A 27901-nucleotide genomic window follows, 5' to 3' on the forward strand; every position below is an offset into this window, starting at 1 on the left:
CGGCACCTCTGTATCAAACATAAATAAGGTCAAGGAATATTTAAACACTACAATTGGGGAATAATGATAAATGATCGAATAACCTACATAATTTTAAAAGCAATATAGTCTGTCAGTTATGTATGTAGTGACTTACACCGTCCGATCTGTTCACAAACAGCATAGAATAAGGAAAAGAACTATTTCAAATTGCAAGTTCTTAAAAAGAGAGAAATGCCATAGTAGTATGCAGTCATTAATATTTGTAGTTCACTGACGTGCTCAACACGGTCTCCGTTGTGCTCTGGTGGCGGTGTTTTACGCCGAGCTAAACTAAGGCTACATCATGGCAAGGCAACCAGCCCTGTAAACAGATGTCACATGCAGAGAAAGAAGACCGTGCCCGAGACGAGAGTTGAACCCACGACAGACAACCCTCGCATGGTGACAGACGGGTGCCAAGGTGGGGTAGGGGTGGGAAGAAGGGTATGTCGTAGAAGGGAGGTAATGTAATCGTCCCGCGCAACCTTTCAACACGGTTGACTGGCTCAAGAGTAAACCTTTGCTGTGAAGTTTCTATGCTTCCTCGTCTTTTGAGCTTTCACAGGGGCTTAGGAAACCGTGCACCAGTAGCGATGAATTCTATTCGTATGTGGTCCTGTCTTCCTGTGTTCCTCAAGGTTTGCATGACCTGTATCTCTCGTTACATCACACGTTTTGTTTTGCTTCATAAATGAGAAATGCACAAACATTGCAAAGCTGATGTGAAAACAAAACAGCTTTAAAAACTTTAACATTACTTTGACTTCGAGAAAATAATTATGGAAATAATAGTAGTTCATTTGAAAAGTCAAATCACAATCATGCAAAATAAATTAATTGCTGTCCACTTAAATTTACCTGAAAAATAGGGTTTTTTGTTTTTGGTTTTTTTAAACTGATTTTAGTAAAAAGGAAATGATGGGTGACAGATTGAGTGCTACAGTCCTTGGATGTGTCGTCGTAACGACAACATATGAAATCAGAGAAAGTCTCATGCACGCTCACATATGCTTCATAATAACACGCCATGAAGAATAAGGGCGTTACTCATCTCATTCATCAAACCTAGCATATGTCTGTACAGTATACCTGCATACCCCTTGAATGAAATGCTGCTCAGTTCACTTCATTTAGTTTCCAGGACAATAATATTTCAGTGATTGCATCATTAGGAGAAAGATTAACATGACCAATTATGTAAGAAACATGAGGGTGGCTATTGGGAGGGCATAGCCAAATGTATGAACATCTGAGGCTGGTTCATGTTAATAACGTTGGCAGCAGGTCGGCAGGCACCGTATGTGGAAACCCTTTACAGCAGAGAAAAGTGCTGTTATGTTGTTCAGCAAATATCCAGTGCCTGAGCGAAGCAGCTTGCCACAGGACTTGCAAGTAGTGTTAGCAGAAACAGAAGAAAAGGTAAATTTTTGCAAGCTTGTTAAATGTTTTTACACCCCATTATGATTAGAATATATGGACCAGTTACTGTGAATTTTACAAGTACTTTAAATTCAACTTTTTGATCAATAATATTCTGTTAGAATAATAAATCATTGGAGAAGGTATAAAATATTTAATGGCAGTCATGTTACACTGTAAATTGCCAAAAATAAACATTATTCAGGGGTTGTCATTCTTGATTCCTCATTTTATATACTGTACGTCTTTTTCACTGTAAAATGCTATGAAATATAAGTTGATCAAGAAAATCTGCTGTTTGTGAGACAGGCTGGCTTCCTTCCTAATGTGTTTGCAACACTTTCCCATCGTCCAGAAGAACTTCGTCTTTTTCTGGCATTCTACAACAACTTGATGGCTGAAAGACCAGGAAGTGGGTTCTTGCTTTAACATCATTCTTTCTAGCTCACTTCTAGAGTGCAATTGCCCATGTCAAATGCATATGCAGTACACTCATTGGTCTGCTATCTTTATTACTATGCTAATTAGTAAGCCTACAATGTTCTGAACATACTTCCTAGGGCAATTGAGCATGGCAACCATAGCATGTCATAATTGCACAATTTCTCTAATTGACAGGTAACCTCAGTAAAGCTGACAAGGAGATGATAATTGTGGCAACAAGTGCTGAAAACCGATGCTTGTACTGCATCATCGCTCACAGTGCTCTTCATAGAATATATTCCAAAAACAAAATCCTTGCAGATCAGGTAACAATGAAACTGACCTCATAATTGTGTCTGTATTTTCATTTATAAGTTTTATACTGAGATCTATATAAAAACAAAGGAGGATGTCATATTTTCAAAACTTGCTGGTTAAAAGTTTTGTGGCACCAAGAATCCGATACTTTTCTTCTCTCAAGAGTCACAAAGCAGCAACTAGCTTTAATAAGTTATTTTAACTCCTGTTAGTGATAAGTGTGTAGCTCAAGATGTTTGCATCAAATGTACTATATACAGCCTTCTTGATGAAAAAAGATATTAATAAACTTTGTACTTAAGACTACGGTACCACTGATAAATGTTTATGGGTGCATGATGTTATTCTAGTTAATAAGGAAAATTAATTACAAAGATTAATTAATAACTTAATGCATTATATATACTGGTCAATCTTGACAAACTTGTATTGGTCATTTTGCGGCTGCAAGTTATGCAGTTTAATTTTGTTTTTGACAAGTAAATGCATCTCTTTTAAAACTTGAAGCCAATTTGTTTGAAAAGCTGTTATTTTCAACTCATTTCATCTCAGATTTTTACTCTAGTTTTTGCATGCTGCAGCTGGCAGCCAATTGGCGGCACGCAGAACTTGATGGCCGGCAGCGTGCAATCCTGGAGTTTGCCATAGAACTGTGTCATTGCCGTAGCCCTACTCCAGCTCATCATCAGGCTCTGGGAAAGTGGGGCCTCACAGAGGAGGACAGCTGGGATATTGGTGCCATCGTGGCACTCTTTGCCTTGTCCAATCGTTATGCTTTCCTTGCAGAAATGAAGCCTAATGCTGAGTTCCACCTGTTTGGGCGTATTGATCAGCCTAAAGCGTGAGTAGGGCTGATAACGCTGCTTTAGTATGCATTGAGTTCCAGAGAAATTTTATATCATTTCACAGACTATTTTTCTGGTTTGCATTTTGCGATCATTGACTACCTGAGACTTAGATGGCAGATTTATTATTTCACAGTTGATACCTAAGCTAAGAGAAGCTAAGATCATATGTGAAAAGACAGCACACACTTCAGCAACTGTTGCAGTTTTCTAAAGTATTTTTAAAGTCATTTTTCCATTCAAGTGGAATGGCAATTCAGACAAGTATTTAAAACAAAAATGTCTTCACTTCCTATAAGCTCACAACTGATTATTTTACCATTCCCATGTTTTAAGATCATTAAACATTGATGTACAAACAGCATTTAAGAGGTGAGGGTGAAAATCGTGTAAAGACTTAACTAAAAAACACAAAACCCAGAACAATTTTTATCACACTGGTTTTTTGTTTTTTTTAATTCCTTTATGCTTTGTAATATTCAAATTAAAGTTGCTAATAGCTACACACATAAGTATTAAGATCACTGCTTACCAGGTATTAACAGTGTATCTAGGTCAATATAATTCATACAAAGATTTTCACTTAGGTTATTTGCTGTACTTGACCTGACACATTGCCTGTTGACATGATAGCAATCAAGATTATGTAGCAAAATTCTCAAGTTCAAGGTGTTGATATTTGAAGTGTAAACACAGACAAATGATTCTGATCTGATAAAACATTATTTGTTGAACAGTTTTTAATCTAGGCAATTTTTTCGTTTTTATTCGTTACTTAGAAAATTCATGCTATTCCAATACCAACAAGCACTGAAAGATAATTTACTCAGAACCAATCTGAATTCTTGAACAAATATTCATGAAGAATACTCAGTTGTTTATAAAAAGTGATATATAAAATATGAACAAATTTTTTCACGTCTAGGGATTTTTTCCTGGCATCTTACGTTCTTTGTATACTATGCTGTTTTATTAATTTGCTACGCTTTAATGTGATGCATACCATATGAAACGTTTCTAAATTTTTATTTTGAAATAAAGTATGCAGATACAAAAGATGAAATGGTTTTGCAAGTTGTTTCAATCATCAGTTGCTGGGTATAGGTGAGGACTAGACTATCCCCATCCAAGACAAACCCACTGTTTTTCAATAAATGCTGATATTCACACTGACAACCACAATCTACTGTAATCTCCACAGTATGTATTTCAAATCAAAACTGAAAACTTGTACACAGTTAAACTTCTTAACAATTTTGTCAAACAAGCTTCACATTTTTTATCTTTTTCATGAAAATATAAGATTCAAAACGGCAGCAACTATGTCTTTAATTTTTAATATGGCCAATATGTTGGAATTCTGTTAAAACCACAAAAGCAAAACCTTATCAGGGACAATTATTTGCTTTTGTTTACTTTAGTAACTACCTTTGGAATACATCACTTTCACTTAGTCATTAGACAAAACAATTATACAACAATTACAAAAACCATATGAAAAAGTGACAGCATCATTTTTTAGCCTAAACGAAAAAAATCATTAGTTTAACTTGCATCTACCAACTCCTGTTCACAAATATATGGTTTAAAATAACCATATCCTTCAGTTTTTCTTCCACCCTCAACAATTTTTAATGTCCAAAACCTTAATGTTGTCTGCTATGTTTGTTTTCAATAATTTCTGTCCCTATTACGATCCAATTAAATGCCGAAGTCTCCCTTGGACTGTTTACTCTGTGACTCATACATTGCCTTTTGAATAGAGCGCTTCATTTCATCATCCCCATCATCGTACATATCCTTGAGCAGTTTCATAATCCCTGCACTGGGATCTTCCTTCTCATCAAGTGAGGGCCTGTGTGATGAAAGAAAAAAAAATCATCAATTTTTTTTTTTAAATAGTTGGAGGAAAAAATGTAAAAATCAGATGACAACCACCCTTTTTCATCTTTTTTTCAACAAGATGCTGGAACACTGTCATTTGAAATGACTGGATAACAGCATAATTTTGTACCAAGAGATTAAAAAAAATTTAACACTACTTACTTTTTGGGTTCTTTTGCTTTCTTTTCCTGTTCAGTAACGTAAGTCCATTTCTTGCCACTTTCTCTCTTTTTTGCCATCAACAGCACCATATCTGTTTTTACCTGTACAGAGTAGTAAATCATCTTCAATTGACATGGGTGATTTTTGAGGGAGAGGTGAAGTCTTTTTTAAATTTGTTCCTGGGAAGGGAGGGGTGGTGTAGGATCTGGAGAAAGTTGGAAAACGAATTTGCACTTTGAACAGACAGGCTGATGATGACAAACGCACATTATGTTTAACAATTTAAAATAATGAAATAGTTTGCATGCATAACATTGTGTATACATCAGTGACTTCAACATTAAACCATCAAGTTTTTATTACAGTCTATCTATAGCTGAAATAGCAAGTTTTACCTCTTTATTTTCTCCGATGAAATTTTCACATGGACAGAATTCTACTTAACCAAAACAATTTGTTTTACATGTCAGAGAAACATGAGTGGGGAAAGAAATCCCTTAAGCGCTGCAGTAAAGAAAAAAATCAAAACCTTAAAAATGCTTTCTGATGGCACTATTTTTTCACTCAGCTTCGCAATATGCAGTTCCCAGTTTCTGTCCTCGAGACCTCGAACATACAATTTCAAAGACCTGCACAAAACCCAAATAACCAGCAACAAGAATAAGCCTTGTTTAGTGTTTACTTTTGACAAATTAATTCAATGTTTAATCCCATTAAAAGATAAAACTAGTCATCATGCTGTTACATTTTTTCTCATGACTTTGTATTATTTATATTTTTATAAGCATGAAATGCAACAACAGTGGTACCTTGACACTTGAACTGTTCCATATTCAAACATTTTGCTTCTCAAAGGACATTTTCAAGACAATTCTGTTTGTGTGCTTGACCATTGTGCTAAAACCTGCATGAGATGCCACAATTACAGGTAATGCTTTCGGGTGAAAAAGTGGAAAAAAATCTCTGTGCGTTGAGTTCAAGCAGCAAAACTATCTAGTGCTATGTTCATGATCTTGTGGAATTTTTTTATACATATATAACTATGAATACCTTACGGTCATCAAGATCTTTATTGCTTTAAGTGAACAAAACCCAGCTAAACAGTATGAACAATAGCTGAACTGACAAATAACTTATTTCTAAGTACAAGAGTGGCATATGTATGTGTCTGTCATATGTATGTCTACACTAGCTATTTAGTATGGTATGGTTAAGTCAAAGACATTGACAATATTGAAACTTAGAAAGGCCATAACAGCAGATGATGCAATGAAAAGAACAAAAGCAATAGCAATGTATAGGTCTCAAATAATGGATGAGACAAAATGACAAGAACAATTTATAGCTGGAAACAAACTCATCTTTTACATATGCCATAAGATAAAATACTATGAATAATACAAGGTAGCTAGATATTGGTGGTTACCAGAAACCAATTAAATATATATATATTATTTTTTTAGGCGGGGGAAAAGTGCCTGGCACTTAGGTTGATTGGCACTTGACCAGCACTGCCAGAACAAATTGCCAAGGTACCACTGTAGAACATGATGTTACATTAACGTTGCAATATCAACTTTTCAAAGATAAAATGTTAATTTTTTTTTTAAATGCTTGTTAAAGATAAGAGAAAGTTTTTTTTTTAATTAAAAAGGTAACTTACTGATCTGCAAACTCACAGCTAACATGATCTTTGCTGAGGCTGTGTATCCCTTTCAGAGTTACATATAGCTTCAAGAAGTTATCTGACTGGTCCCAAGCTTTAAAAAAAAAGATTAGAATGTCAAATAGTTCATAAAAACAGAATTGTAATACAGTATAACTACTTTTTCTACTTAGTAATAACTATTATATTTAACACTCAATGTCCACTGAAATTAATGTTTATGTTGCTTTTTTTTTTGTCAACAATTACTAAACCTATTGAATAAGTTCATATTATGGATCAGGGCTTCTGCTCAGGCTAAATTCTTTGGGGTCCCAGGGACCCCTTCTTCAGATTTTTAAGGGGTCCCTGTTCTTCGCCCAAATTTGAATGGGACCCCATTGACAAAAATTGAAGGGGTCCTCCAAACTTTTAATGCGCACTGTATGCAATTTTTTGCGTAAGCAGAAGCCCTGATGGATTATTAAAATTGTCACATCCAGCACCTAATGCACACACAAAATGTTCCCAATACCATAATTTTTAATTATCTCTGTGTAGACTGGAGTTCTTGGCAAAGAAACAGTTCCTTTTTCAGAAAGTGCATCTGAGCTTGAACTTGCACCCCTGAGTTCTGCTTCATGCCTTTTGAGATCAGTTTGAAGCTTTCTGATCTGAACTGCAAGAATGTCTTTTACTCTACTTCTTGTCGATTCTGCTTCAAACTTTTGCAGCTCTGTTATGTCCCTCTGAATCTGTAAAAATAATAAACTAACATCATTAGCTGCACAAAATTCAAAAAGTAAATCAACTTGGGATGTGTATGCTTTGCCCAGAGTAAGTATTGTTATCTTAATATTACACCATAGAAAAAAACTTAAATAAAGTCTTACACTCTTAAATGCCAATAAATTGCAGTGACTGCAATTGTTGTAATATTTCCACAAAATAATGAAAAAGATAGTTCTTTACTTTGGGACAGCCATTTTTCATGACTTGCATGACTTCCACAACTAAGCCAGCCACAGGATAAGTGTATGCGTGTGTCAAAGACGATGAGAGAAGTAATATGAAGAAAAACTGAACTATTCACTTTTATTTTCTTAACTCGTTAACAAAGTCTACGCTTAGTTTTCCTCATTCCTGACCTACACGATTCCTGAGAATTAAGTCTTAAAGTTCCTAAAATCGACTCGAAAAGTCACTGCATTACTCTTGTCATCGCTTTCTTTATTTGTCTTTGCTTCCATCTGTTTAAGAATTTGAAAAATGTTACTAGATTCAAAGGGAACAAATGACAAACCAAGATACCTCTGCAATGTCAGCCATTGTCGAAAAGATGAGGCGGTATTTGAGACAATCACAACTTCGTCTATCACAAGCAGCGCGCTTCTAGTATGTTCTACGCTTTGGGTTTTTCACGGACTATTATCTTTTTTAAAGCTTTACTATCTTTTCGATATTTTATCTCATAAATACTTGAATAGATTTTATAAATGTATTTTCTATGAAATAAGAAATAAATTGTCTGAAGAAAGCTTTAACTGCGTAAATATTGTCTGTTACAGCAGAATAAATCTCAAAACTCTCGTGTGTTTGGAGGTTTATTTACGTTAAGGCGACGAAAACATTAAAATTTAGGAACATGCTTGTTAATTTTTAAAAATGTGTCTACTTGAATCAAATAAATTGTGCAGCTAATATATAAAAATATTTATAGTCAATCTACTTTAATTTTTAAAATTAATTTTTAACAAATATTTTAGCAACTCGAAGTGTCAAGGCATCAAGGACCTGTATAGGTGGATTGCTGTCTGTCTGCCAAGACCAACGCTTAGTTTCTTTCGAAGCGATCCGCTGTTAGTCTCGGCGAGCCGCAACAAAGAATGTGGCTAAGCCGGAAGCTATGTCATCTAATGCCTCGTTTTAGTAGTTAATGTTAAATGTGAATAAACCGGAAGCTTTATTGTCTCATGCCTCGTTTTAGCAGTTAACTGGAAAAAAAAAAAATCGTCTTAGTTCGTGAAGGCATGGAACAACGATTTCCAATCTCATACCCAGACCGACGAGATTGGTGCTTTTGTGCTTGCTGAAGATTTTTAATCATTTAAAATTTTCCACATATTTGAATTGAATCTTATTAAACCAATAAATTATACAAGTTTTACAAACAATGCATTTGAAATCCCAAAACATTCTTCTACAGAAATGAACAAACATGCATGCAGTTGTTTATATAATTTAAAGGTTATTCATATATGATGCAAGGCACAATAGGCGACCAAATTTATGCAAACATCAATATACAAATAGTTGTATGTTACACGTCCGTGATGTAACACAAAATCAGTGAAATTCGATTTTTAGTAGAATTTCAAAAACTATATATGTGTGAAAAGTGTAAGGTACAGTTAATCAGTAATAATTGTTTTTGACAAATTGTATTAAACATCGTTATTTCTTTTACATATATGTATTAATGAAGACACTCGGTTCCCCCTTACAATATATAACTTATAGCCCACCACAACAGATCGAGTTTTAAATTTTTTACACCCTGGAGATATATGCATGAGACCTATAGCTATCTCGACACATACTATTGTAAAAGTGTTTTCTGAGAATTCTAAATTACTATACACTTTCAAAATCGGAGCAGAATATGGATTTTTTAAATTTTAATTTTCCGATGTGTGCGGGAAGTCACTATAATTTCTTAAGTCAGATGACGAGGTCACCTATATATATATATCTTCAATTATGTACGTCTAAGAGTGTCAGTATACAACTTCTTCACTCTATTTTACTGACGTGTATATACAAGTTCGTGAAAGAACCAGCCACTTTAGTGATCGAAGTGTAATTTGAGCCTGCATTATTTTTCAGCATGATCAGTGGTGGGGAGAGGTGAAGTAGAATTATTATGGTCGGTAACTCTGGGCACAAATACAGAGTTGTGACCCTTATTGGTTCATGCTGGACTCTAGGCGTCGTGCTTTATAAGAACGTGCTATTTGTTGTTGATTTTCCGTCATCATGAGAAAATTAAGGCATCACGAACAGAAGCTACTTAAAAAAGTCGATTTCATTAAGTGGAATACAGATGATAACTTGTTTCGGCTGAAACTAATGAGAAAATTTCACATTCAAAAAAGGGAAGATTTATCCAAGTAAGTAAATTTCGTACACCATGTGTTGTTATATTTTGGACAGAGCTAATTAAATGATTTCCCAACACTTGAATATGATGAAGTTGCCATACGATAAATTAAATATATAACACTTACATGGTGGGAGACAGCATGATTGTTTACGGCTGGAAGAGGTTTGATGATTATTATATCTTACAACTAGGCTTAGACTGGCCACGTATTTTGTAACACTTTTCTGAATATAGAAATAATTTGTATAGATTATTGATAAAGGTTGTTTGGATAGTGTTAAGATTGTACACTCAACATTTTAAAGACATCTTTCATTAGTTACAGGCGATCCTCTTGTTACGTCAGCCCCGAGTTACAATGTTTTGTGGTTACGACACATCTCCCATTTACTGTATAAAGCCTTGTTTCCACTTAAGTGGTTTTGCGTCGTAAACGTTGTAACGCGAACTTCGTGGTTTTCCTTTGTTTTGTTTTTTTTACTTAAAAAATTGTGTGCACATCCGTGCATGTTTGCATGTGTGTTTGAGTCTGCTAATGCACCCAGTCAGTAAAGGGGGCCAGTCATTTCATCCCAAGACCATAATTATCCCACCGCGGGAGTCAAATTGTTCCATCTATATCCATATCATCCCAAGTAAGACCACATCATCCCGACACAAAAAACTGAATCCTTCCAGACCCAAAAGACTGGGGCAAAATGCTCTTTGGACGAAATGGCCGGTGACTGAACTGAAATGTAGTTTTTGTGTGTGATGTATGGTGTCTGTGTGTATAGGAGCATACGCACACACATTCATGGGCAAGAGTAGCAGTCATCACTAATATATATTCTTAGTGCTGTGTCACTTGGCAAATAAATACTTACCTTAAGCTGGAATATGGAAGTGTTTTCAAACTTTCAACTAAGTATAATAATTTTGAGTTAGTAAAAACCAGATATTTTTGTATATGTATTTTTTATTCAGGTACAACAAGCTGACAAAGAATATCCTCGATCTTGCCAAAAAAATTAAGGAGATGGATTCTAAAGACCCTTTCCGCGCTTCTGCTACAGCTCAGCTGCTTGAGAAACTGTATCTATTGTTTAATCGATTATTGACCTATTACACAAAGACACTTTAGTGTTTAAGACTGTTTGTAATTTTGAGAACCAGTTAGTTTCTCTTTTGCTTTGTCTCTCACTCTTACAGATGTACTTATAGACAAATGCAGATGTAATAAAAAAAAAAAAATTAATATCCATGTTACCAATCCTTTTCTTCCTTTGTCTCTATCCTGTGCATCTGTGTGAGGTTAAAATAGATGAATATAATCCCACATTTACATTGTCTAACTAAAATACCGTATAATATTTTAAAACCAGACTATGTAATTATGCATAAATGAAAAACACTGATAATGAAAGAAATATTTTATGTGCAAAGTGTAATGTACTCTAATAGCTTTGCATTATAAAACTATACTTCCCAGAAGTTATTATAACTTATCATGCTATACTTCTTGATTTATCAGGTACGCAATGGGGCTAGTGCCTACAAAAGCCAACCTGTCGCTTGTTCAGAAGATTTCTGCAGCTACATTTTGCAGGCAAGTTTTTGCAGAAAAACTTGTGTCTGCTTAATAAAACTTAACAGCATTACCAGCATGACACTATCATCTTCTTTCTCTTCCCTCTGTGTTTATTTCTTTTCATCCAAGTGTAGTATTTTCAATGCCATTTGTGTGGTATCATTTTCTGTTTCATAATGTTATATTCCTCATGATACCTACTAAAGACAAAAAGCTTCAGACTATTCGTTGTAAATTTTTTTTACAGAAAAATCTTTATTTTCGTTATTTAGGTCCGTCCCATCGGCGGCAATCTTATCCTTTTTAAAGAGAATAGGGCTCTATTATCAAATTAAAAATTTTTATATCTGTTTTGTTTTTGGAATAATAGTAACCTTTTTGGACTTCAACACCCTTTTTAATGCTTTCCCACCCTTTTTTTACATTTTGGTTTACTTATTATGAGACCTTTAAAAGTGTATCAAATTTATAAGAATTAGGTTGTTTAAACCTTTCAAATTACAACTACTTTTTGCCGTGATATAGCCATAGTTGCTAGCACTGCATAAAACACAAACAAAACAAACAAATAAAGACAAAAACTTTCTGTGCTTCCAATGTAGGGCTCTCAGTCTCAAATTTGTGACTGTTATTGTTTTGAGTCAGGGTTATTTTATTTGTAACTACTTAAAGCAATGTACTTATGAGAGTTTTAGCTTTTCTGTTTGCAATGTTCTAACTTTTGGCTGAGCTACGAAATATTAAAAAAATCACATCCTTAGGAGGTGAGTACACTAACAACTTATGTATAACTTATAATAAGTATAACTACTTCCCAATAATAGTTTACACTTGCATTTGAAAAATATTGGTTTTAATATTATTGTTATCACTTTTACAGGAGAAGACTGCCAGTAGTGATGGTAAAGGCACACATGGCACAGACAGTAAAGGCTGCAACTAAATTTGTTCAGCAAGGCCGTATCCTTCCAAATTGTCGAACATTTCTTTAAAGATTTTATAATTCCTTATATCATTTTCTCAATTTTATGTTTATTATGCTGAATATGATCACTGTGGCTTTGTTTCTGCATTTTTAACATTCTCATTTCGTAGTTTCTACATTAAAACCTGTAAAGGTAAATGACACATTTGAAAAAGTGCTCAGCTTTATTATAACTAGATATACAGTTATTACTGAAACATTTTACGTCTTTTCTTATTCTGTTAGTGCCACCTTCAGTGTTCTCTTTCTTTTATCCAAAGTCAATGTCCTAAAATTTTGCAATAGTGCATCATAATCTTTGACTTTAAAAAAAGATGTGCGCCTGGGACCTGAGGTTGTGACAGATCCAGCATTTCTGGTCACAAGGTCTGTTTATAGTTAGCAGTATGCAAGGATGTGTATATTTGTGGCTTTAGAGAAGAATGGATGTGGTCAGTGTTATTTGAGGGGAGTTCTGTTATGCAGAGTGATCAGTTTGAAGAATTGTTCTTCCACACACTGAAATTTAAAAGTTTAAGATAGTATCTGGCGTACTTTGCAGATAAGCATGCCAGAACAACTGGCTAAGAGTATTCAACCTAAGAACAAATTTATGGTGGATCATTGCAAGCCAAGAACTAACAATCATTTTCTTGAGGCAACCAGACTGAGAGTTTATCACAGTTAAATGTAAAAGAAGTAGATTTTTGCTTTTCTTACAAGCTTAAGGTTTTTAATAACTAGTGCATACAAAGTTGTTATCAAAATGTTGTTGCAGAAACTTGGAGGATTTCCTGACATGGACTGATACCTCTGCAATCAGAAAGCATGTCATGGCATATAATGATGAGGTAATTTTTTTTCTTGTAGCTAATTTTCAAATTTCTTACATCATACATTTGTGGTTTTTATCAGCTGTGCCCATGGAAGTATAGAGGTACATAAACTGCCATCAAGAAAAAAATACCACAAAGCCCTAGGAATGTATGATATTTTTTTTGTTTGGCTGGATTGTGCTTGTGGGTAGAATATGATGATGACTGGTGTTTGATTACAGCATAAACCATTCTGGTTTCTTTTTCAGAGAGATGATTTTGATTTGATGGCCTCCTGATCAAAAGAGTCAGGGAGACTCAGGTGAAAAAACTATGAATAAAAGCTTGAAAGAAAATGATGTGTATAAAACAGAAATACTTGTGTAGTTTCCAAACACAACAAAAGTGTGAATGTTGAGAGCAGAATTCGGTAATTGTGTTTGATGTGACATGCACTTTTTTTTACTCCACTGTGTGATATTTTTGTAGAACACACAGGAGAAAGAATATCTGTATGTGTAAGTGACAATGACTGCCATGCACAAGTTTTTAAACTTGTGAATTTGCATATGTATGATTGTAATTTTTTTCATGCTTGCGTATCTGACATTAAAATTCATTTTGTGGCACAAATGTTGGATTTTTGTTGTCACCATCCCTTTTCTTCCTTTGCCTGTATCCTGTGCATCTGTGTAAGATTAAAATAGATATAATTACATCCCACATTTACATGTCTGTCCAAAATACTGTATAATATTTCTTATTCAAACCTAACATTTCACAGCTCCATTAGGAAAATGTAGGGTCTTGTTGGGTAGTTGACAAGTAATTAATGAAAGTTACATAACTTTCAAAAACCACAACGAAGCAAATCATAAAATGCTACTTTTGTTTGGGTTTTTTGTGTAGGTATGCTGTTAGCGATAACGATTGACGTTGACATTCAGTTTGCTTTTGACTGAATTTTCTAAAATGTTTTAACTGCTTGTGTTCTGGTGATTAGTCATTAAAAATGATATTATGAAAATAAATGTTATTATTATGCATGATTTTAAAAAATTCAAATAACCACAACAGTTATCTTTTCTGAGCTTTCTTTTTTTCATTTTTTTAATACAAGAAAAATCTTTTATTGTATAAGTGAGAGTATCGGCAATATTGTTTGCGCATTTATTTTAAGACAATACGCTGTCTTCACTATTCTACTTGTATCCCTTTGAAGTTGAATAATTTCAAGGTGTAGATACGAAACAAGATTAGCCTCCCTTTAACAGATTCCTTTCAAAGCTAGTACAAAAGATTGGCTAAAGATTCTTCTTCATACTGCGCATGGCAGTGATCAAAGTCCAAGATTTATGAAGCTGAGAAAATTCTGATGGCAATGCATTTTGCATTTAAAACTTTGTTCTGCATTTGAGGCTATGTGGTTGAATAAATAAGCAAACATTTTCACTAAAAATAAATGGCTACTACTTCAGATCACTTGCCGCATTTGCTAACGAACTTTTATTTTATAATTTACAATGACGCTTTATACATCGTCAGTTTATGCTTGTGATTCTGTTGAGAAATGAGTAGAAGTTTGTGTATATATATATTGACACAAAACTGAGTCTACACTCTGCACTATTTTTAAGAGAAGTGGTTCTTATATACATGTACATCTATGGATGACCCCCTTGTAGCTCTCTTCTGTGGCGGAGGTACCTCCTTCGAGACAAAGGCTGAGGCGGTAACAGCTGCTTCATATCATCAGAAGCCTCACATGCGGTAGCACTTTTTTTGCGCACACAGACCGTGTCAACTCTGCAGACCCAACCCCTCAGAAACAAAAGTGCTTCGGTTAAAGGGTTGACATGACAACGGTAAGTGTCGGTACACTTGCCGCAAGATCATTTTGCACTTGGCTCCTGCCCATGGCAATGTTAGTGCAGATGTCCTCAAAAAGTTTTGATATTGCTGAAAAGCGACCAAAACATGCTTTGCTCAGACGAAGCCAGCTTTCTTTAAACAAAGAACCTAAATGTCACATCAAGTAGGAGGAAGAGGCTGGGATAGCACACGAAGATGGATCCGGAAAGAGAACAATGCTGCTGTTCATGGCGAGGACGTCATACCCACTTTAGAAGAACACCTACACCTGCTGCTGATGGATGGCATGAGAGCCAGACTGGTTGACATGCTTTACAGCACTGCCCTCGACACATAAAATGGCAGCTAACATCACATCCTTAATGTCATCTCTGGTGATAACTTGCCAGCCATTGGTTAACCATGTGAACGAGAGTGTGGAACATTTCCTGGTCAAAGTTCTGCTCACAAAAGTTGATACCTAACATAAACTCCTTCCTTGTAGTCTTGTGGGAAGTATTTTTGCTATAATTATTGTTATTTTCAATAGATCTCTGAACAAGAACAGTAGAGATTTATAAAAGTTTAAGGATGCTATCAGGTAGTTTTTATTGAAATCTTGTCGGGCTAGCTAAAGGATATATTATTCGGCGGTGTTTTTCTCCATGCTATTGTCGTGTTAAAACGAGTTTGACAGAGCAGCCATATATCCAACAATCTGTGTCTTCAATATTTGTTTCTAAAGCGATGTTCCTCGACCTTGAAGCCAGATACTTTTATCGTTGTGTATTATCTCAAGACAACACTTGGGCCTCACGGGCCCCACCCCTAACTTCCGCATCTTCACTCAGCCTCTGACACGTGGGCGGCTGCATATTACGACACTGCAATGTCGGTAGGAATGTTATAACCAGAACAGTGTCACACCATTGATCTGTCGCTCCCGCACATTCTTTCAAATAATATTCACATCACTCCTCCATCACCACCCCTTGTAGGGGCTGTTAGCTGCACCAGTTTAGATGGAGTTGTTTCGATTTTCTTTTCTTCTTTTTTTTTTTTTTTTAACAGAATAAAAAACTTTCACAGTCGATTCTTGCAAGGGGTAAAAAAGGTAGCGAATAAATACAAACAAGCGGAAATGATGGCGCAGACTTGCTTGAAAAGTGAGAGCCGCAACGGTGTCATAGAACTATCGCAGTTTAAAAAGAAAAAGAATAGGGGAACGCCTGAGAAGAGAATTCTCATCGCTTGCTTCGGAGAGTGGTAGACAAACAAAATCACCGCAGGCTTATTTTTTTTTTTCAGTTTATCTGTTATACATTGAATGTTATTTTAAGAAGGCTGTGACTACTGGGCATTTGTTTACACATCTAAGATTACACTTGCGTTCACGTTATAATGGAGGGGAATTTCTTAAAGTGGTGGAGAAGTAATCGCCGAGCACCAATCAGCAGTGTATCTGTTTAGCCGACATTCATTCTATCTCTTAATACCCTTGTTATTGTATTATTATCATTTTTAAAAAATTTCGACGTTTAGAAGTAAATAAACACTATCATATAATAAACAAGATATGACAATGTTTATCCTATTACCTTCAACAAAGACTTGTCTTTATTTCTTAATCTTAATCTTTCGCTCCCTCAAACAACGTGACATTCTTTATCGTGTTCTGTATTCTGATGAAAAAGACGATATATATATATTCCGACTGTATATCTATAAACAGAAGTGATTTAATCATTCGACACCAATTTCACGAAACATTACATCCCTTATTCAATCTTATATCAAAGGATGACATTTAATCATCTTGCAGTTTCAGCAAAGAATGATATTCCACTCAGTTTTCATGATGTGAATCTTTATTTTTATCAAAGAGATGCTCTTGAAGACGAGTGCATTTTATTTTAGTTGTCAAACCTTATGACAGCATTCGCTTTCTTATCTTGTCAGTGCCAGTCTGTGGAACCATCCCCCTTTCTCATTTTTCACGTCTTGCTGAATGGCCCATCCTGCCACCACCACCATTCCCCTAACCTTTTCTCTTTTTTTTTTCCCCCTGCTACTTCCTGGCACCGGATATGAACTGCCCTGCGACCTTTAGCGCCATCACCTCGCGCGCCTAGCCCCAGACGATGTAACGCTAGGTTCAAATGTGAATGAAGAAGCATAAACAGTTACATCTTTCCCGCAGGCCTCTGGCGCCTGAACACACGCACGCATGCATCCACACACACACAGCCCGTGTCATGTGCAGTTGTGTTGACCTGCTTTCAACTGGCAACACTGGAAGAACGACTACCATTCTTTGGACGAGCACGCGGTGCCACAAAATAGAAGGAGCTACCCTTAGTGCCTTGTCTTCGTTCTTCCTCTGATACTTCTGCAATTTGCAATCCGAAGAACCACAGACTAGAATCTCTGTTTGGTGCATGCAATACCACAGACTAACATCTATTTAGTGCATGTAATACCACATGGTAACATCTATTTAGTGCATGTAATACCACAGGCTAACATCTATTTGATGCATGTAATAGCACAAACATCTGTTTGGTGCATGTAATACCACAAGCATCTATTTAATACCACAATTAAACACCTTTGTTTGGTGCATGTAATACCACAAACATTTTTGTTTGGTGCATGTAATACCCCAGGATACCATATCCGCTGAGTGCATGTATATCACATTCTGACATCGTTATTTAGTGCATGTAATGCCACAGACACTCGGTTTCAGATTAACTGGGTTCGAGGGCAATGAACGAGCAACTGAATGGAGAGGGTAGGGATAATAAACTGTTTCAGTGCAGGACAAGCCGACTAACCTTTGTCTCTGCGAGTACAACGAAGTTAGGATAAATGGTCCAGTGGTTGTGATGGTTACCGGGCACCAAATGACACTACGATTAACTAACGCTGAGCCTTGACACAGCTGAGTTCACTCGTGACGTGGCTAGTGCGTCCGCCCGCTCGGCCGGTCGATCGGGCTGCCCTTTGTTGTTGTCTAGCTAGTGTGGCTGCCATTTACTTCTGGAGTCAAAAGGCTAAAACGCCGGGACTCGCTCGTTGATTGCACCAAATGGCGCGGATGCATTTATCTTTTACATAAAAGACACATCGCCGCAGCCAGCGCAGGCGTCCTTGTGATACCCGCCTTGTCCCGAACATAGGAGGCACAAGGGTGTACACAGAAGGGCTGACTAAACAAATATACAAAACACGTTTTTCCGTTACCTGAACAGAAAATCAATAGGACAAACAATTGTTATGATTTGGGAGGTTTGGCGTGGAAAGACGCCAATCAGTAACTTTATTTCTTCAATGACAAAAGTCACGGTTGGTTGGGATGGGATGGGTGGGGAAGGTAGGATCACAACCACCACCCCACCCCCAACGTGTCTCTCCACCCATTACCCCAGACGACCTCCACGGCCGTCGGGCAGGCTCAGTTCATCCTTCTTAGGGTCAACCGTCGTGCCGTGGGCGAGCCGCCCCGCTTTGAGACCGAGGCTCCTTTTCACGCACTAATGTGGTTAGTGGGGCTGGCACGGGCCACCAGCGGCCCAGAAGGACAGGGTAAATTAGTGGCCCATCGCCATGTCGCGCGCCTGATTGACAGAAAGCGCGTGTGCGCACGTGCAGGGATCCTCGGCCAGATGTTAGCCTTCATCATATTCATTACTAACTTTCCCCCTCATTCCCCTCCCCCGTCTCTGCGCACTGGTACCACAACAAGAAAGAGTTTTAGTGTAAGAGGATTTTTGTTTATTTATTGTTTACAAACTTACGTGTGCGTACGACTGTGTGCTTCCCTACTCCCCAACCTTCCTACATTCATAGTTTCCGTGGTCTTTTCTGTTGAAAAGGAGAAAAGGCAAGAATATATATGGTGCTGTGTGCGTATTCATGCACGCGCCTGTGCGTTTGACCTTTTCGTCTTTTAAAAAGCACAAGATGGGCAAAAATTTATTGTTTTTGAGTCGCGCGCAATGTAACGGAAGTGGTTGTCTTCCGCGCCATATTGTCCAATATTGTTTTCTGGCGAACGCTGGTTCCGTGTGCCAAGCAGCAAGACGGAATTCGTGCGACAAACCCTGAAGGCCAAACAAGCCTTTGAAAGCATGTTTTCATTCATAAATGCTAGTAAAGCGTTCTGAAAGACATTTCCTCCGGAAGCATGACTATCAGCACGGACGCGGGTTGGGTGGGGTAGGAACAACAACGCATCATTGGCTATCATCTTCTTCGGGCCTACGTTCGTCACATCAGACACGTCACTTCCTCGGAGCACGTGGACAGCAGAGTTGAGATGCTTACCCACCCATCCCCATCCCCATCCCCACCCGCACACACACACGTCACCACCAATGTATGGTTTTATGAACTGCCGGAGGGAGCACTTACACCAATACTCCGAGGTGACGTGGTGTAATAGTGCATTGTGGCGTCCATTGTGCTGAAGAAGTTCCTGTCAATCATGTCCTTGTCGTGATGATGATGACGATGATAATGTAGACATTACATTTGCAGTAGACATTATCTGCTAGCGCTGGAACTGCGGCATTTTGCAGTCCCGCAGTAAGCCCCCTTTCCTGTAGAATTTGTGGGTTGTCTGCTGTGGGAGATGGGGGTGTGGGAGGGGCGAGCAGCGCGACCGCAGATTCACCCGACAAGATTGTCTGACCTTTATTTTCTCTCAACCCTCTCTAAGGGTCCTGGGGGCACGACCCATTTCAACCTCCTCCAATAGTCCCCCTTCCGCCACAAAGCAATAATGATATAGTCAAACAGACATGACATCTTTAATGCCAATGACTCATGATCATTTTGACATGGGGGAGATACAAGGATACTGACAATACAAAACAGGATGTTTAACAACATTCTATAAGCAAATGTACATTTTCATTTAATTTGAAGCTAAGTATACGGTCATCAGGAATATTCTACATCCAAGGGGGACATGTCTAATGTTATATATATATATAGGTATTTCAGTATATTTCCATCTCTCTACAGATAAACACATCTATAAATAGTGGAAACATTACCTATTGAATAGCATGGTATGTACAGCTGCATCTACATATACACAAACAAGCCACGTATTATAATTGTACAGAGAGACTAGTGGACAGAGCAGCAGCTTCCGAGCCGGAGAGTGTGGACAGTCGCCAGTTCGAAGCCCGTCTGACGCATTGTTCACCCTCCTCCCCATTCCAACCAGCTCCAACTGACCCATCGTGGAGTAGGTACCTGACTCTGAGTGCTGGAGAAAGTAAAGCAGTGAAAGAAAGAAGAGCACCGCTTTTGCAAAAGCCTGCAACAAAGTAAGCTCTACCACCTCACTACCATACCACCGTCAGGTTACTGACCTACTTTTACCCTGCTTTTTTTTTTACTGCACAAACAGGTGTACGAAAGGTGACGTCACTGAACATGCGCACACATCTCTGTCGAACCGCCGCTGTCGTGTACAGTTTCTCACTTGTATTTCTATGAAAAAGAAAACCGACGAAAAGAAAAAAACCGAAAAATTATCTCTGAGAAAGACAATACTGTGTACTGGCGTGCTGGTGCGAAGAATGGTGTCCCTCACAATGGCAGGCGGTCGCAGGGTCAAAAGTAACATCAATCATGCGTCAAAATAGCACGTCACGAATTTAAAAAATGAATATAACGAGCTTGTGAGACAGTTACGTATTTATAAGAATATGATGGGTGGTTCTGGGATTTTTTTTTTACATTTTTCCAGATGATGGAGATTAATTATCCACCTCTTTCATTTTTTTCTTCCTTTTCGTCACGTATTCAGATGACAGCGTCACCTGAAAGAAACTGAAGCTAATTTAATTTCTATTACCTGCACCGTTTTGTCGAAACTGATCAAGATTGAAACCACTACAGCTGCCAGTATAACGTATGCTGATCCTCCGGGCTATGCGCCAGCCCCTACCTTGACTTCCAAAAAAAAAAAAAAGTGGGGAGGGGTGAGATGGATGGCTTGGGGGTTTAAGCCTCAGAGTAAACTACAACAAAGAGGCATAATTTAAACACTCTATCTCCACCGCGAAAACATATTTTCAGACAAATACTGTTTACCTTTGGTAAAGACTTTTAGAAACGTCAGTCGTTTTTGTATCAAGTGGGAGGTCACGTCAGACTGTAGAGACGTACATGTAACCCCACACTGGTAACAGCCAGCATTTCCAGCCGCCAGTACAGCGCTCCGCTAATGTTTGCAGCACGAGCGCTGCGCTAACCTGTCGTTCACGTGAACAAAGACGAGCGTACGTCACAGGGGTAAAGGGAGGAAAGGGGTTGTGCACCCCTGCCACCCGAGGACGACCGTGGGAAAGTAAGGCCTTGACGCTGGTTTGCTGGCGGCGGGCGTTTTAAAGAAATGGAGGGGCAGAAGCGGTGTTGCGGGAGGGGCACGGGAGGGACGGTCGATAATCAGTCTTCTCCTTGTAAAGAGCTTTTTTTTCCCCCCGGAGTCATCTCCCCCTTCCTGCCGTCTCGTCGACCCGGACACCCGCGTACGGAGGTGAGATGACGACACCCCGTTTCTCCCTGCTCGTCGTCGTTTGGTTCACGTTGCATAACCACAGGTGCCGAGGGGAGCGAGTGAAGAGCGCGTTCTCACGGCCCGGTCGCTTTCTGTGGCCTCCGCTCCTGTCACACCTTCCTAGCCACACGCTGTGGGCTTGAATGTCTATCAGCGGCATAAAAGTTTGCCATCTGCTCTCTAAACCTTTCAAACGACCGAACCTGTGAAAGATCATATAATGTCTGGAATATTTAGTTAGATCCGCTAGCTTTTTAAAGGACTTGTTTACTTGTTAAAGTGGGCTTGCGTGCGCGTGTGTACATAATGATTTTGTACCTCATTTTCCATATCTGCGATATCATGAAAATGTTTGCTGAAAATGTGATCAAATGTCATCGACAAGCTGATCAGTAAATGTACTAAAACATTTGTACAGGTACTTTTATCTGCGAACTCACCCGACTTGTCTATCTGTATTGATGAAGCTGGTATTATTACACTGGGACAGGTGGGGCAAATCAAACAAAAGCTCGTTCCCGTAGTTACGACGGACTGTCAAGGCCCCTGCAGATATTTATGTTACTTTACCCTAGAGAATCTTTGCCACTGCTTTATAACTAAGGTCCCATGGGTGAAGTAACATCCGCGAACTACGGACACTGCTTCGAAAGTACGGAGACAAGATGTTTGCCCTTGATTTACCCGGGGCAACGGCTGACCCTCGCTCTATGAATACAGCCCCTGAGGCACGACTATTTGTGCCCCTCCTCCATTTCCCCTCTACAAAAATAACTGAGGATTTAGTTGCACAGGGGGGAAGGATAACCTTGTGATGACAACGACGACGATGAGGAGAAGAAGGATGATGAGGAAGTTCTTGATTTTTTGTAAAAGTCATAATCACCTCTGTTCGATAGTTGTCCATAATTTGCAGCGTGCACACCAAATTATTATCCACGTCTTTATTTTTTTTTCCTTTTTATTGTTTCTCCTAACTACCCGACAATAATAATAAAAAAAAACAGATCAACATCTGTTGAATAATGTTTTGCCCTTTTCCCACTAAGGAGGGAACTCAGCCACGGAAAATTTATTCGTTAATTAGAGGACACAAGGAAGTAATTATCAGCTGATATTTGTTTCAAAACTGCATTTATGTGACAGTGGGTGACACACTACTGATGGGCAATAATAAAGCCAGAAAATATAACAAAGCCCCGGTTATGTTACAGGCCTGCACCATCAGCATGGTCATGCTAGTCATTATGACGAAGGCCAGTCATACGGAATGACACACGGGCAATCGAGTAAGGAAACCCACCAAAAAAGACAATGACATATCGTGTTAACTGTGAGGAAGATATCTCACTGGCAGACTGGCAGACGCCAGCCTTGTGACTTGTCGTTTTATTATTCGTGTTATCAGACGCTTCCGCACCAACAACTATACAAATCGTATCCAGGTCACAGAGTAGACAGAGCAACGTGAACAGTACTGAAACCTTCCTCTTCCTTCATATGAAAATAATTTTAAAATTAATTAGGAACAATTTTACGTTCTTCCTCTCTCGCTTCCTCTGGTATTCTTACTTTTTGCTGTCGCCAAGGCCACTCGCAAGAGCACCGTATGCTTGCAACAGAACAGAAATGTCAATGGGGTGGATAAAATCTCAGTACCCCGCCAGTCAAGCACCCTTGTCCGATTGAGAACAGGGATAAGGTGCGAGTGCTGATAACGGGATGGGGGACGCCAAGCGGGGTAAGGCAGTCAACGACACAGTGACAGTAGCTGATAGAAGTGATCTTCAGGATACTACAGAAGCTAGATATTAGCTACACAGAAGTGGGAATCCTCAGGTAACTGAAGACGCACTCCGAAGGTTTGCTCCTTTGAAACAGGCTTCCTTTGGCTGAACTTGAGATGTCCCTACAGTTCAAGACTCGAAGGGGGGTGGGCAGCCGAACCCCATGGGTAGTCGTCTTGCATTACTTCAACATTACATACATCCGGATCTGAATACATTTCATACACTCGGATATGAATACAGATCGGATACTTTGTAATGATTTAAGTAAATACTTATTCTGCACAACCGAAATCGGTATGATGGGTATGTTAATTACACAATTACACAATGATGAACTAGCAAGATGGCTTCACAACCAGTTTGAAATAAACCGTGCTGAAACCTCTCTAAATATCAGTTTTACAATTTTTCTCTTGCTGTTAATTGCAGTAGCAAAGTCGATTCGGCCTGTATGATAAGGTTTCAGCTGACATTCAACTGGCAAAGTTCATGTTCCACAGCAGACATTCAAAAATGAGTTGACGTTTAAAAGAGCGAGTTCCCAAAGTTCCCAAAACTAGGAAGAGGCTTTCTCTAATCTGACTGTGGGACGACCGCCGTCATCCCAAAAGGTCATAGGGTGGGAAAAGTTAGCGACTGTAAGATATGGAGGTTAACTGTGAAATATGCTAGACTAGTCTGGACGAATAAACAATCCCAGACCAACTGGTAATGAAGCTTACAAGATGGGATGGAGTACTAGATGGCGTTATTGCCTCCATTGAAATACCCCAAGAGTCATACGCTCTAGCCACAAAGAGTCCCTTGGCAGACAATCCCTACCCCAGGAGCTAAGAGTGGGGTGGCTCCTTCAAAAAATAATTTTAAAAAACCCAGAGTGCTGTCGGCAATACCAGGCCAGAGCGTATCTTCCGGTTAGCCTCCGTACTACGCACCCAACACAAATAGCTAATAATTATGTTTTAAAGATGGACTTGACATTCCAGAGAGAGAGAGAAATGCAGACGACATTCTAAAGGCGACGTAGACGTTCCAACGGCAGCGTTGAAGTTTTAAAGGCAAAGATGATGATGCTTCCAAGGCAGACTTGATGTTTACGCTCCAAAACACAGTTAACGTTCCTAGACCAGAGCTGACGTGCCAACGGCTTAACTGACGACCTGAAGTCAAAGCTGACGTTTAAAGCAGGTTGGTTCCATCCTCAGAAGGGATAAGAAGCAGAATGTGGTTCTTCCAAATCTGACTTTTTGCATCATACATAATAGATTGTGTGTCGTTTGGAGCAGTGCGCCGCCGTGTAAGGGGCAGCTGGTGCACGTGAGGCGGCACCCCACAGTTTCCCTTGGCTGGCTCCTGCGCAGGTGTGCACGTGCTCTCCTCCACTAGCACGCACTCACGGCCACCTGATTTTTCACTTACCTGACCCCAGGGTGAAGCTTGTGTAATATTACCAGCTTGGCTTAATGGGACAGGGGCATCGGGCCAAGAATCGGATTTACTAACTATTCCAGCTTTGTATATCATGCATGAAGTAGCCATTAAAATAATATTTTAAAAACTGACAAGAAGAGGAGAGAGAATATATATATACTGTCATGCATTAAGATATAAAGTGTCATCCTGTGAGACACGCTCAATATTTTCACGTCTTCTTGCTGTAGTAACCTATGCAGGTGATTTAAGTGTATGTGTCCGGCGGCTATCATCTTTCATGCTAGTCCCGTTCCTTCCACGGGGGAGATAAGGCATGAAAATCGTCACGCTCAGCAGGCAGGTAATGGCTGCATACCTCCCTCAGGTCCTCAGGCAGAACAAGCATGTTCAGATGCTCACATTTGGATGCAAAGGGTAGTCTCCTGCTTTTGGATGAGAACAATTAATTGAATGAACTGTTAGAGACGGATGGATGGTCAGTCGTGTTTGTCTGCTTGTGCCAGCTCTTCATTATTCAGTTGAAAAAATCTTAGATTAGTTGATGTGGTCTCATAGACTCAATTTAAAGTTTAAACCACAATTCTCAGTAACACATATACACACACAGAATGGAATTATTTGTTGGGGGATCGCCGATCGCACACCATTTCACTGACTTCAAGACCTGAGATGTTCACCGGGTTACATCCCAACAGCCCTCGAACTTCTGATGACCTGCAAGGGCTACAAGAGGCACTAGGCTGTTGTATGAACAGTTCTGAACTCGGCAGTCAAGTGCAGAGCCTAAGCTCCTATCAATATTCCGCCAGCCACTTGACTCAAAGAAAAAAAAAAAAGGCATATCATTTCGCCTTTCTCCCTCACTCCCTGCCCAACCTTTTTTGGCGGTATAGTATTGTTCTATTGTGTTATTTCATTGCTCACTGAGAATTCTACATATTTTATATTCCTTCTGGCTTCTGTCACGTTTGATGATGATCACACACGCACACGCACGCACATACGCACGCGCGCGCACACACACAGTATACACATCTTCACCATGGATAACACAAAGACCACAGCGTAAATGGAGTTACTTGAAGAGTTATTTTCGAAACAAGAAAGTGTTTAATGTTTTCAAACTTGGGACACGTTCCCTGTCAGTCCGATAACAACATATTTTGAAGAGTTCATTGAATAGGAAACATGCTTCCACCCAAAGACGATTTCACACAGTAGGGGGTGGATTACTGTGGATGGGTGGAGGAGGAAGATGTGGGGTGCATAAGGGAAATGGATAAAAGGAGTAAGAGGGGAGATAATGTGATGGAGGGGTGCGGGGTGGGGAGCACCCTGTAGTTCAGTGGTTTTAAAAAACTCGCTTGGCGCCACTTAGTTCAGATCTCATCTCGGGCCACTATACTCGCAGGGTCGGACATTTTCGGGTACTCTTTCTCCGGTTTCTTTTCCCTATCGCTATCCCCCTCATAGTGTCAAATCACCAAATATGGAAATACTTTCCCGTCAAAACAAACAACTAATTTTTCGACTCTCACAGTCGCAATAAAGATTTGTCTGAATAGTTTGTCTGAAGTTTTAGGGCAACACGGAGGAGAACAGAGAAATCCGGGCACTGAGAAAACAAAAGCGACAACAGTCCAAAAATATGCACGGAGCAAGATGCAGGATGACACGAAACGACATGCATAAAGAGCGTATCTCTAAAATCTAGTCCGCAGAACATGCAGCAAAGAATATGTTCTCCTAACTAGAAATTCATAAATCAGAAAACAGAAAACAGTATGGTCCAAAATGCCGTAAAAGTTTCAGTGAAGGAGGCACATACAATCCTATAAAGTTTGAAACTTAAAGCAAGATGGCGAAACGAAGAATAGGATGCAGAGACCGTCAGGGATGAAGATGTCTATAGAAAGAAAGGACTTTGCTCAGGCATTGAAGATCAATCCAGGACAGAGGCAAAAGGCGCAACAAATGTCACAGTCAGTAGTGTCAGTAGGAGACTAAACTTCGACGTAGATCGACGAGGCAAAACGGCCACGAACGGTCTCCTCCAGCTGGTTAGCCGCAGGGATGTCACTTATCGAGTCCCACCAGGTCACTAATTAAAGTTTGGACAAACAGCTTCTGGCACTTTTCCTCCCGAGCGGTGAGTGTGTGTGTTTCCAGGTGCCTCCCCTTACCCTTACATCCCAAGTCAGAAGACGGGACGGAAATCACATAATGTATAGCCATATACCCGGGGTCGAGTTGAGTGGGCTCTAATTTGAATGCACGAAGCTGTTACTGGTGTGACCATGAACTTTGTGAACATGTGGAAATGCGAACTTGCGTTACCTTGATGGTTACGAAGTACCAGCTCGTCCGAGTTGTCAGAACTGTCTTTGCTCCTGGCGTGAGAGTGTAGGAAGCGGGGTGGGTAGGAGATACTGAGGAGGTAAGGATGTGGACGTCGTTCACTGTCAGCATGGAAAAAAAATCAAGGCAACGGTAGAGTCAGTTCACAACACTTTTACAGAAGTTAAATGCAGTGTACATACTTCAAAATAGTTTCCAGCTTTAGTACACTTTAACATTCTTTCCTTTCATATTCATTCCCTCATATCAACTTAATTTGTAAACTTATCTTCTGGCAAGTTTTTTTCTCGCCTTCCTCTACGTTAGTATAAGATATTACTATCATAATCTCAACAAATTTTGTAATTATCTAAGCCTACCCATTTATTCCACAAGCTTCAAGTGCATCAACCTTCTCTCCTGTCCACAGATTATAGAGCTGTCTGTACTCTCGACACAAACTAGTTTCCATGGTGAAATGACGGGACATGGGATTTACCATCTCTTTGCACACGTCCATGTTTGGTGGTTTATAGCTATTCAATAGAAGATATTTTTGTAGATTGTGGGAGCTGTTCATACTGGTATTATAATAAACTAAAACCAATCATTTGGGGAGAAAAAATGCAGACCGGGTATAGGGGGTTGGCAAATTAATGGTGGGACATTTTGAGCTAGCA

General features: G+C 39.0%; 4 protein-coding genes across 5 annotated transcripts; 2 read left to right on the forward strand and 2 right to left on the reverse strand.

Moving 5' to 3' along the window:
• Window positions 1-446: 446 nt before the first annotated feature.
• Window positions 447-4089, forward strand: LOC112575356. Of its 2 annotated transcripts, none has more exons than XM_025257138.1 (5): window positions 447-659; window positions 1306-1440; window positions 1750-1852; window positions 2059-2189; window positions 2763-4089. In XM_025257138.1, the coding sequence occupies exons 1-5, from the start codon at window positions 558-560 to the stop codon at window positions 3024-3026; spliced, it is 735 nt and encodes a 244-aa protein (XP_025112923.1). In that variant the 5' UTR covers window positions 447-557; the 3' UTR covers window positions 3027-4089. The 2 variants fall into 2 exon arrangements, with proteins under 2 accessions (XP_025112923.1, XP_025112922.1); XM_025257137.1 differs by having other exon boundaries at window positions 448-659; window positions 1303-1440.
• LOC112575359 (calcyclin-binding protein-like) lies at window positions 3464-8342 on the reverse strand. The gene is made up of 6 exons (XM_025257140.1): window positions 8029-8342; window positions 7253-7472; window positions 6736-6832; window positions 5602-5701; window positions 5073-5173; window positions 3464-4881 (listed from the first exon to the last, which is right to left on the reverse strand). The coding sequence occupies exons 1-6, from the start codon at window positions 8044-8046 to the stop codon at window positions 4728-4730; spliced, it is 690 nt and encodes a 229-aa protein (XP_025112925.1). The 5' UTR covers window positions 8047-8342; the 3' UTR covers window positions 3464-4727.
• Window positions 8343-9643: 1301 nt separating this feature from the next.
• Window positions 9644-13862, forward strand: LOC112576162 (U3 small nucleolar ribonucleoprotein protein IMP3-like). Its single transcript, XM_025258441.1, has 7 exons — window positions 9644-9887; window positions 10847-10954; window positions 11394-11468; window positions 12331-12410; window positions 12750-12801; window positions 13193-13265; window positions 13499-13862. The coding sequence occupies exons 1-7, from the start codon at window positions 9754-9756 to the stop codon at window positions 13526-13528; spliced, it is 552 nt and encodes a 183-aa protein (XP_025114226.1). The 5' UTR covers window positions 9644-9753; the 3' UTR covers window positions 13529-13862.
• A 12864-nt stretch (window positions 13863-26726) lies between these two features.
• On the reverse strand, window positions 26727-27766 carry LOC112574688. The gene is made up of 2 exons (XM_025255917.1): window positions 27602-27766; window positions 26727-27343 (listed from the first exon to the last, which is right to left on the reverse strand). The coding sequence occupies exons 1-2, from the start codon at window positions 27739-27741 to the stop codon at window positions 27082-27084; spliced, it is 402 nt and encodes a 133-aa protein (XP_025111702.1). The 5' UTR covers window positions 27742-27766; the 3' UTR covers window positions 26727-27081.
• Between the last annotated feature and the right edge of the window lie 135 nt (window positions 27767-27901).

The sequence above is a fragment of the Pomacea canaliculata genome, linkage group LG11 (assembly GCF_003073045.1).
Source record: "Pomacea canaliculata isolate SZHN2017 linkage group LG11, ASM307304v1, whole genome shotgun sequence".
NCBI lineage: Eukaryota > Metazoa > Mollusca > Gastropoda > Architaenioglossa > Ampullariidae > Pomacea > Pomacea canaliculata.